A 12290-nucleotide genomic window follows, 5' to 3' on the forward strand; every position below is an offset into this window, starting at 1 on the left:
CAGCAGCCTTGGTTTGAGAAAGTGCATCCCACGATGTGGTAATATCTCCTAGGAAAAAAAATGATATTTACTATATCAATCAACCAGAATCTCTGAATTAGACCTCAAAATCTGAATATTAATAAGCTCCCAAATGCACTCAAAAGTCTGAAAACTACCTTATTAGGCAGAACAATTCCTCAGCAAATGCTTTATTATATTGAGTCAAAATGGGTTTTTATCTATAAGATTATTAAGCCAACATTCCCAACATATGGTTTAAAGGTAAATAGACACTGCTACCATTGGACTGGCATTTCCACTCACATCTATATCAGACAGCTCCAAAAATAAGCAGCACCCTCAGTTTACCCCAATGAGCTGAACAAAAATTTTATATTGTACTATATTTTATAATACAATGTCAGAAAGATTAGAAAGCTACTCCAGATTTTGATCTACTAGTAAAAACATAGGTAAAATCCATTCAGTCTTTCAGATAACAATCCTTCAAATAGTTTAAGGTCATGTATTTTCCATAAGTCATCCTTCTTCAGGATAAGTATTTCCACTTCCTCCAAATACTCTTCATATGACTCGATTTCCAGATCTTTCACAAACCCAATAATCTTCCTCCAGATGTACTCTAGTTTGTCAATCTCCCTCAAAAAATATCATGCCTTAAAATTACCTCTAATGCATTATTTTAAAAAGAATTCAGTGAGACTCTTACTACTATTATCTGTAACCCTGTAAGTCTGTAACTATATTGGGGCTATACCATTTATTGAAATTAGGCCAGAATTTCTGAAAAATTTTACATATACTGGTTCATTTTAAAAAAGGATTCCTGCTTTACAAAACAGTTTACCATAGGATGCTTTTAACATGAAGCACCATGTATATTTAAAATATAAGAGAATTTAAAAATTATTTATCCACTTTCTATAAATCAAAGCATAGGTATAATTTTCATTTATTTATTAGACCAAAATGTAATACACATGACCTAAATGAGGTATTAAGTTCCCTTTAAAAAAACAAAATCATACCTTGAACAGTATCCTTGCTTTGAGAGTTCCTTGGATTTTGTAAAGGCACCTCTTTTGATTTGCTGCTCCTCATCCTGCCAATTTACCTGCAATCACATCAGCATTCACTGAACATCAATCTTATATTATTTTTCCTCAGAAAAATAACTCATTACAAATTATATTATGACTACTTCACACCCATTAGGATGTAAATAGGACAGGCTACTATCAAAAACACACAAAATAGTAACTGCTGGCAAAGATTTGCAAAACTAGAACCCGTGTGTGCTATTGGTGGTAATGTATAATGGTACAGTCACTATGGAAAACAGTGTGGCAGTTCCTCAAAAAAGTAAAATTAGAATTACCATAAGATCCAGCAATTCTACTTCTAGATATATGATACGGTTTGGTTCTGTGTCCCCACCCAAATCTCACCCTGAATTGTAATCTCCATAATCCCCAAGTGTCATGGGCAGAACCAGGTAGAAGTAATTGGATCGGGGGGCAGTTTCCCCTATGCTATTCTCATGATAGTGAGTCTCATGAGATCTAATGGCTTCATAAGTATCTGGCATTTCCCCTGCTTGCACTCATTCTCTCTCCTGCCACCCTGTGAAGAGGTGCCTTCTGCCATGATTGTAAGTATCCTGAGGTCTCCCCAGCCATGTGGAGCTGTGAACCAATTAAACATCTTTTCTTTATAAATTACCCAGTTTCGGGTAATTTATAGCAGTGTGAGAATGGACAAATATAGTATACAACCAAAAAACTTGTGGAGGCTCGAACTATTTGTACAACCATGTTCAAAGCAGCATTATTCATAGTAGCTAACATGGAAGTAGCCCAACTATCTATCAACAAATGAATGAATAAGCAAAATGACATTTATATATATAATAGAATATTATTGAGCCTTAAAAGGAAGGAAATCTGATATATGATACAACATGAAAGAATCTTGAGGACATTATACTAAAGTGAAATAAGCCAATCACAAAAAGACAAATACTGTATGATTCCACTTATATGAGACAGTAAGAATAGTCAAAATCATCGAGACAGAAAGTAGAATGGTGGTTGCCAGGGGCTGGGGAAAGAGATGAATGGGAGTTACTGTTTAATGGGTTTCAGTTTTGCAAAATGAAAAGAAGTCTGGAAATGGATGGTGGTGATGGCTGTAAAACAATATGAATGTACTTAACACCACTGAACTGTATACTTAAGAAATGGTTGTAATGGTAAATTTTATGTTATGTATATTTTACCGCAATAAAAAAATGAAAGGAAAAAAATTACGTCACAACTCAAAGGGAAAGATCATGATCTGCCTATGGTTAGACAGCTTAGTGATAAGTCATACTATATTTTCCTATGAATATAGAGGAACTAGTCTCTTATAAAAATCATGTAACAACACAGAAAGTTTGAAAAATATAAGAAGAAAAACTCATTACTCCCTAAATCCTAATACAATCATTAATAAATAATTTTATTACTATCATCACTGTAACTTCAATTTTGTGCCCTACTTTACCTAACTGCTGGACATTTGTGGTGGTTTTAAAACATATTCAAAATTTGTTTCATACTCCTTTCTTCAAAATGTGGAAATTAATTATTCTCCCATTGAATGTGATGGGACTTAGAGACTTATTTTAAACTAATATCACATGTGATGAAAGTGACAACATGTGACTTCCAAGACTAGGCTATAAAACACATTCCCTTCTCTCTTTATACCTCAAGGATCCAGGTGTCATGTCCTAAGAACAGTCAAGCAATCCTATAGATGTCCATGTGGCAAAGAACTGAAGCCGCCTGCCTACAGTTACGTGGGTGAGCTATCCCTTGCAAGTAGATCCTCCAGCCCAAGTCAAATCTTCATAGGACTACAGCTCTACCTGACATCCTGACTGCAACCTCATGACAGACACTGAGCCAAAATCACCCAGATAAGCTGCTCCTGAATTCCTTACATACAGAAAGTGTGAGATCGCAAATGTTTTGTGTTTTAAACTGCTTAAATTGGGGTAGGAGGTTATGAATTACACAACAAGAGATATCCAATACAATACTATGTCCCATTTTCTCTTCTACAAATAATACTGAATTGAACATATTTGTATCTATGAATTTCTGCTTATTTGGATTATTTATCTAGAACAGTATCTGCAAAGTGTGCTAAAACTGAACGAAAGAATGTGAAGGACATGTTGCTCTTGAAACACCATGTCACTGAAATACAATGGGTCTTCCAAGAAGGACCTACCCATTTCATAAATATCTCAATATTATCTATTATTTCTACTTTTGCTGATTTAACAGGAAAAAAATGTATGCTTTAATTTGAATTTGGTAGATGCTAGCAGGATAAAACGTTCTGCTCTATATCTTAACCTTAGTGCTTCATTTGTGAATTGTCTTTTCTATCCTTTGCCCACTTACCTACCAGGATCTTAATGTTCTTCTTATCAAGTTGATGAGTTATTTGCCTTACAAATATATTAAACCTGTCATATTTGATAAACATTATTTTCTCCACTTAGTTGTATGCAGAGGCAGTACAGTATGTTGAATATTAAAAACACCAACTTAAATTTAAGAAAAAGAAGGGCTCACCTATTAGGTCAAAATATGTAAAACTAAAAGGTATGGTTAATTTTTAAGGAAGTTAATTTAATCTGATTTATCGGAGTAAATAATCCTGACTTATAAATGTTCCTAGAAAACACCTCAAAAATGTTCTAAAAATAGGGTTGGGCACAGTGGCTCACGCCTGTAATCCCAGCACTTTGGGAGGCTGAGGCGGGTGGATCACCCAAGGTCAGGAGTTCAAGACCAGCCTGGCCAACATGGCGAAACCCAGTCTCTACTAAAAATACAAAAATCAGCCAGGCATGGTGGCGCACATCTGTAAGACCAGCTACTCGGGAGGCTGAGGCAGGAGAACTGCTTGAACCCAGGAGGCACAGGTTACAGTGAGCTGAGATCACACCACTACACTTCAGCCTGGGCAAGAGAGCAAGACTCCATCTCAAAAAAAAAAAAAGAAGTTCTAAAAATAAAATTTTTTCATAGATTATAGAATATGGCTCTAAGAAAAGTAAACAAGTTTTCTGAAAATAGAGGAGCATGGTAGAAAAACAACATTTTATCAACCATAAAACTTTAATCTGCCAACACAGTTTAACAAATTAACTCATTTTGGCCTGGTGCAGTGGCTCACGCCTGTAATCCCAGCACTTTGGGAGGCCGCAGCAGGCGGATCATGAGGTCAAGAGATCAAGACCATCCTGGCCAACACAGTGAAACTCCGTCTCTACTAAAAACACAAAAATTAGCCAGGCATGGTGGCAGGTGCCTGTAATCCCAGCTACTCAGGAAGCTGAGGCAGGAGAATTGCTTGAACCAGGGAGTCAGAGGTTGCAGTGAGCTGAGATTGCACCACAGCATTCCAGCCTTGCAACAGAGTAAGACTCTGTCTCAAAAAAAAAACAAAAACAAAAACAAAAAATTAACTCATTTTCCTTTTGATAAAAAGATTTTTAATCTAGCCAACTGAAAAATTAAGCAAACATCAGTTATATTACTAGAGTATCTGTCATGATTAGACAAAAAATTTCTTTGGGCAGACATCTTTTTGCTTTAAAACTAAAATAAGTGCTGAAATATACAGTGATTATCAATTTTCCAATAGAAAGGATAAATAGATTAAATAATCAAAAACTACATATGTGTCCACAATCTCTATGTCTTCTTAGCTAACACTAAGGCTGAGACAGTATAAATGAGTAAACGAGAAAATTTATCTGCTTCAAAATAAATACCCTATTAATGGGCAATCATCGTTAATATAAATGACTAAATATTAGAAGTATGACATTTATGTAAAAGTTCATACTATAATTATAGAATATCTCCCACTAATAATGAGACTGAATTACATCTACATGCAAAAAGATAGCTGAATATCACAAACATGTTGTGAAGAATGCCAGAAACAAGAGTAAAAACCATATAGTTCCATTAAATAAAGTATAAAATAAGCAAAAGGAATCTACAGTGATAGAAGTGAGGACAGTCATCACCCTTGAAGTGGCTAGAGAGGTGGCTGAAATTAGAGCAAGGAAGTGCTGCTAATCTTCATGGATTTGGGTGCTGATTTCAAGGGTACGTTCAGTTTAAGAGACTTTATCAACTTGCACATTTATGTGCTTTTTCAATGTATATTATACTTCAAAGGATTTTCAGATAACATGAATTATGTCCTGTTTTAGGTTGCAGTAGTGCAATCAGGGCTCACTGCAGCCTCAACCTCCTGGGCTCAGGTGTTCCTTCCACCTCAGCCTCCCCATAACTGAGGCTACAGGTGCACACCACCATGCCCGGCTAATTTTTTTAAAATTTTTATAGAGATGAGGTCTCACTATGTTGCCCAGGCTGGCCTCAAACTCCTGGGTTCAAGTGATTATCCCACCTCAGCCTCCCAAAATGCTGGGATCATGGGTGTCAGCCACCACACGCAGCCTATAATTATAGTTTGTTTGTTTGTTTGTTTGTTTTTTTGAGACGGAGTCTCGCTCTGCCGCCCAGGCTGGAGTGCAGTGGCCGGATCTCAGCTCACTGCAAGCTCCGCCTCCCGGGTTCACGCCATTCTCCTGCCTCAGCCTCCCGAGTAGCTGGGACTGCAGGCGCCCGCCATCTCGCTCGGCTAGTTTTTTGTATTTTTTAGTAGAGACGGGGTTTCACCGTGTTCGCCAGGATGGTCTTGATCTCCTGACCTCGTGATCCACCCGTCTCGGCCTCCCAAAGTGCTGGGATTACAGGCTTGAGCCACCGCGCCCGGCCTATAATTATAGTTTTAAATCAGTTTTGTGGTATCTATTCTCATGAAGCACCTCAATTTGCCAATAACCTACCTTTTAAATCTTTGGTTATCCCATGCCCTGTAAGTGAATATTTTAAATATAATGTATTTAAGTTGGTCTGTTCTTTATATAAGAATACATTTTTTAAATCACCATTCTTGTAGAAATTGAAAATAGAATTAGTGAAAAAAGTGTAATAAAAAACTTACTTATAATAAGATGATCTATCAAAAGGTTTACTATCTTTAAAGTGCAAATCTCAATTTGCATAAGGCCTTTTTCCCAACCACTTTTAAGTGTTTACCAAGTCAAATAGATTATTCAAGATCACTTCCTGGGGAATAATGAAAGCACCTTCCCAGTTAAATCTTTTAGAGATATCATGACAATAACCTTATTCAACACTCATATGGAAAACTTGGATTTATTTATTTGTTGGACATTTATGTATTATCTTTTGTCTACTTAATTTGCCAAGAATTAAGAGATGAACAAAAATTCACCAGAACTACTGAATTTTTGTCCATTTCATATTTCTAAAATACTTAACTCCTAAATAACTTGATATCATTATTTGGCATCTAACAGTTCACGGTTATGCTGTCAATGGATTTTATATTTCATCAATAAAAAATGACTCTGTTTATCCCTAGAGAAATGTGTTTTAGTATTTAATTCTACTTTGCATGCTATTAATAAAAAGCAAACATTGCTTTATTGCATCTGCCCTATCCTTTTAATTTTAAGCTTTCTGGATCACTTTCTTTTAAACATATATTGTATTAAAGATTTTTTTAACCCAATGTAATAATACTTGTCTTTTAAGACTAAGAATGAGGAAAGTAAACTTGCATATCAACAGCTTGTACTAACAATGTTTTTTGAGTACCTACTTTGTGCAAAGCATTGTGTGTTACTAAAAAAAACTAAAAAGAAATGGTCCTTACAGATGAAAAAATAGAGAGAGAGAGACAGAGAAAGAGAGAAAAACGGTTCTGACCTCTACAATCTCACAATGTAGTACAAGTATTCTTAACCTAGTAATCCATGAATGAGGTTTTCCTCTAAGATCTGAAACAAGACAAAGATGACCACTTTTACCACTTTTGTTCAACATAGTTCTGGAAAACTTAGCCACAGTAATTAGGCAAGAGAAAGAAACAAAGGGCATCCAAATTGCAAAGGAGGAAGTCAAACAGTCCCTGTTTTCAGACAATATAATCATACATATAGGAAATCCCAAAGACTCCAGCAAAAAAAAACTATTAGAACTAATAAATGAATTCAGTAAATTCGTAGGATACAAAATCAACATACAAAAATCTGTAGTGATTCTAAACATAAATAATGAACTACCTTAAAAAGAAATCAAGAAAGCAATCCTATCCACAGTAACTACAAAAAAATAAATCTGGCTAGGAATAAGTTTAACCAAGGAAGTAAAAAATCTCTACAAAGGAAACTGTAAAACACTGAGGAAAAAAGTTAAAGAAGACACACAAAAAAGAAAAACATCCTGTGTTCATGAACTAGAAAAATTAATATTGTTAAAATGATCATACAACCCAAAGTGATCTATAGGTTCAATACAATCCCTATCAAAATACCAGTGGCATGCTTCACAGAAATAGAAAAAACAATCCTGAAATTCATATGGAACCACAAAAGACACCAAATTCCCAAAGCAATCCAAAGCAAAAAAAAATAAACCTGGAAGCATCACACTACCAGATTTCAAAATATACTACAAAGCTACAGTAACAAAAACAGCATGGTACTGCCATAAAATCAGACATATAGACCAATGGAACAGAATAGAGAACATCCATGTATTTATAGCCAACTAATTTTTTACAATGGTACCAAGAACATTCATTGGGGAAAGGACAGTCTCTTCAATAAACAGTGCTGGGAAAACTGAATATCCATATGCAGAAGAATGAAAACAGACCCCCATCTCTCACCCTACACAAAAATCAACTTGAAATGGATTAAAGACTTAAATATAAGACCCCCAAAACTACAAAATAATTAGAAGAAAATATAAGGGAAACAAACAGTTCAGAGCACTGGTCTGGTAAAAGATTTTATGAATAAGACCCCCAAAAGCACAAGAAACAAAAGCAAAAATTAACAAATTGCATTATATCAATCTAAAAAGCTTCTGCACAGCAAAGGAAACAATCAACAGAATAAAAAAACAACCTACAAAATGGGAGAAAATATCTGCAAACTACTCATCTGTCAGGGAATTGATATCTAGAACATACAGAACTCATACAACTTAAGAGCAAAAAAAAAAAAAAACACCCCAAATAATCTAATTAAAAATGGGCAAATACAAATGGTGAAGAAACATGTTTTTAAAAAGCTCAACATCACTAAACATCACGGAAATGCAAATCAATACCACAATATCATCTCACTCCAGTTAGAATGGCTATTACCAAAAAGACAAAAAAACAACAAATGCTAGCAAGGATATACAGAAAAAGGAACTCTTATATACTATTGGTGGGAATGTAAACTAGTATATCCACTATGGAAAACAGTATGGAGATTCCTCATAAAACTACAAATAGAACTGTCATATGATCCAGCAATCCCACTACTGCATATTTATCCAAGGGAAAGAAAATCAGTATACTGAAGAGCTATCTGCACTTCCATGTTTATAGCAGCATTATTCACAATAACCAAGAAATGGAAACAACCAAGTGTCCGACAACAGATGAACAGATGAAGAAAATATGGAACTACATCCTGTCTATAAGAGACTCACTTTAGATCTAATGACAAAAATAGACTGAAGTTAGCAGGATGAAAAAAGAAACTGCATGTAAACAGTAACCAAATGAGAACATGGGAGGTCACAATTATATTAGGCAAAATACACTTTAAGTCAAAACCATTCACATTTCCATAAAAAAGAAAAGAAAAAAAATATATACACAATGGAATACCATTCAGCCTTAAAAAGAAAAAAATTCTGTCATTTACAACAACATGGATGAGCCGGGAGGACGAATATGTTAAGTCAATAAGCCAGGAACAGAAAGTTAAACACAGCATGTTCTCACTCCTATGCAGAAGCTCACAGAAGAGCTCTTCCCATAGAAGAGTAGAACAGAGGTTAGTAGGGACTGGGAGGGGAGTTAAGGGCACTTAGGAGAGATTTGTTAAAGGATACAAAATTATAGCTAGATAGAAGGAGTAAGTTCTAGTGTTCTATAGCACTGTAGGATGGTCATAGTTAACGATAACATATTGTGTATTTTCAAGTAGACAGAAGACAAGATACTGAACGTCCCCAACACAAACAAGTGATAAATATTTGAGATGATGGATATGCTAATCACCCTGATCTGATCACTATACATTGTATCAAAACATCACTATTGCCCCATGAATATGTACAACAATTGTGTCAATTTAAATTTTTTTTAATTTAAAACATAAAGTTAAGCATTCTATCATATACTAATAAGCTTGTCACAACATTCTACTTCCATAATGGAAGACAGTCAAAGTTCTCTGTATAGTCATGCCCATGCAATGATGTTTTGGTCAACACAAACCACATATATGACAGTGGCCCCTTAAAACTATATTGGAGCTGAAAAATTTCTATCGCCTAGTATTTACTATACCATATTTTTATTGTTATTATAGAGTGTGCTCCTGCTATTTACTAAAAAATAAAAATACATATTTTACAAATATTTTATTTTGAAAAATATTTTTAAAGCATAAAAAGTAAAAACATAAAAATAAAATTTAAATTGAACAAAAGCTTACAGAATAAGGATATAAACTATTGCTGTATAGCTGTATATTTGTTTTAAGCAAAGAATTATTACAAAAGAGTCAAAAAGTTTTTTAAAAAAGTTTCTAAAGTAAAAAAAGTTACAGTAAACTAAGCTTATAACTGAAGAAAGATTTTTAAATCAACTTAGTGTAGCCTAAGTGCACAGTGTTTATAAAGTCTACAGTAGTGTACAGTAATGTTCTAAGCCTTCAATAGCCTGTTGGACTGCTTTATTTTCTGAGGCTTACTGTCTGCCAAGGTCTAAATTTAAATAATCTTCAATTATCAGAAAACAGCTTTCTTCTTCACATCAAGTGACATAAGAAATAATATAATAAAACACCCATGTACCTACCTCTCAGTTTAAGAAATAAACTATTACCAATTTGGCTGGAGTACTCTGTGTATCTCTACTCATACTCATCTCTCCCCCCTCATCCAGAAAGAATAACCTCTAGGCTGAACTCAGCATTTATCATGTTTACCTTCCTTCAACTAACATTTTTCAGAAGTCAAAAAGGCCACCTTCCCACTAGGCACAAAACAACTGATCACAAATTATGCCTTCAAAATGTTCCCATAAAGCTTTGTTAAATGAAACTGTGTAAATACTAAAGACATCAATCACTGTGTTTAGCCTACCAAGAGTCCTTTTCTCTAAGGAATTACCCCTACCCACTACTGTGATCCACAAAGATCTGCCCCTCACTCCAGCTCTAGCTGATTGGATAAGGACTAAGGAAGTGACTGGAAAACATCCTATCCGGTCTCTGGAAAAAGAGACTGCAGAGTTTTGGAATTGAAAGGATAAGCAACTGACCCATGAGCTATAAGGAGCCAAGCTGAAAAATACAATGAAAAACAAAGAGGAAAATCAAAGAAAAACAAATTTTAAAAAAGTGGCCCCAAAGGAAAGGAAAAAGTGGTCTTGTTCTTGACAATTTTCCAGTTCCCGTAACACTAGTACCTCATTTTCTGCTCTTGCATTCTTGGATGCTTTTCTCTAATTTCCCTTTATTTGAGTTTCCTCACGGGGGGAAAAAAAAGATAAAAACCTACAGAAAAAGAGGATCCAACAAAATAATCATTCATTTCAAACTTCTAAATCATGTACTTAGAGGGGAAAAAAGCTATTAATGAAAAATATATTTGAAATTCATTTCCTGTATTTCATTTCTTATATTTCTTATATTCATATATTTCTTAATACATTTTTTGTAGCATACTGGAAATGAATCTCAAATATACTACACAAAATGTGTTAAGAAATGTACTGTTTTAAAGAGAGAGAATACAGAAAATACCCCCAAAATGAATGACAGTTCCTCTCACAGATATGTGCAGGGTTTTCTCTGGTCATCAGAAAATGGTTTTTTTTTTAAGCCCACTGACAAAATGTTGCCTTTATCTTTCACTTTGTTATGAACAGTTCTTCAACTAAAAAGTCCATATTTTTTAAACCAAAAATTGGAGCATAGTCTAAAAAGCTGTATTTTTTTCTGATTTACAGGTTTATTCTTACTAAAGTCCTAGAAAAGCCTAAACATTAAAAAAGAATTGTATCTGTCTAGAAAACCTAGGAAATATGCCTACATTCTAGTAATACAATTTTCCAGTCAACAGGCATTACAACACTAAGTTATTAATATTTGGGATCTTAAACTTTCACCTTAAAACTCTCACTACTTTTGGGATTCGTAAAACATATTTCTCCTGTTTCCCTTGCCTCTTGATTGTTTTATCTCTTACCTCTCAACTCCTGATGGGTTCTCTACTTCTGTCTAATTTATCAATGGTAACATTTCCAAGGCTTTTTCCTAGGCCTCTTCTTCTCTAGCTCCTTCTCCCCAGGCAACCTCACATACTTTCATGGCTTTAACTATTTCCTAAATGTTATATTTCTTCCTCAGATCTATTTCTGAGCTCTAGATGCAAGTTTTCAGTCTATTTGATGTCTATCTCCAAGTACCATTGGCACCTCAAATTTTTCATGTTCAAAACCAAATAAATTCATTATCATCTATCTTCAAAATTTTCTTCTTGTACTCTTAATAAATTGGATTAACACGCATCTAGCTCATCTTTGACATTCCTATCTCTCCCACATTCCATCATATATTTAGTTACCATATCATTTATACCTTTGTTTCTCTATTATGATATGTAAAATATGCCTCATACATAAAGCTGTTTGTAAAAAAAAAATTTAAGATGTTTCTCTAATTTTTCTTTCTTCCCCTTGCCTCTGTTCAAAGCATCATCTTTAGCTTAAATTATGGTAAAAGCTTCCTAAATTATCCTGCTCCTAAATCCATTCTCCATACTGCAATCTAAGTTATCATTCTAAAACAGAACCTAGCAATTCTGATTTTATAACTCTTCAATGACTATCATTTATGGGACAGAGCTCCAAACTCCTTAGCATGATGGACACTTGGGGACCTTCACAACATTAATTTACAGTCTCACCTTTTTATTTTTATTTTTTTTTAAGCAAAACTGTGTAACTACTTTCCTGTCGAATAGGTATATCTAGAGTACATTCTTTGAATATCCAGAACATTTCATTATCTCCACACTGTCTTTTCCTAAATTTTC

General features: G+C 34.4%; 1 protein-coding gene across 2 annotated transcripts in view; it reads right to left on the reverse strand.

Annotated features, from left to right (window-relative positions):
- The window catches only part of CEP350 (centrosomal protein 350), a 166567-nt gene that overhangs the window by 133857 nt on the left and 20420 nt on the right, over positions 1–12290 (reverse strand). Inside the window, exons 2-3 of one of the 2 annotated variants that reach the window (XM_025394350.1) lie at positions 1032–1117; positions 2–45 (exon numbers count right to left, since the gene is read on the reverse strand). In XM_025394350.1, the coding sequence (XP_025250135.1) occupies positions 2–45; positions 1032–1104 (117 nt within the window). In that variant the 5' untranslated portion in view covers positions 1105–1117. Of the gene's footprint in view, position 1; positions 49–1031; positions 1118–12290 lie in introns of both variants that reach the window. The other variant, XM_025394359.1, reaches the window with a different exon arrangement.

Source organism: Theropithecus gelada, chromosome 1 (assembly GCF_003255815.1).
Source record: "Theropithecus gelada isolate Dixy chromosome 1, Tgel_1.0, whole genome shotgun sequence".
NCBI lineage: Eukaryota > Metazoa > Chordata > Mammalia > Primates > Cercopithecidae > Theropithecus > Theropithecus gelada.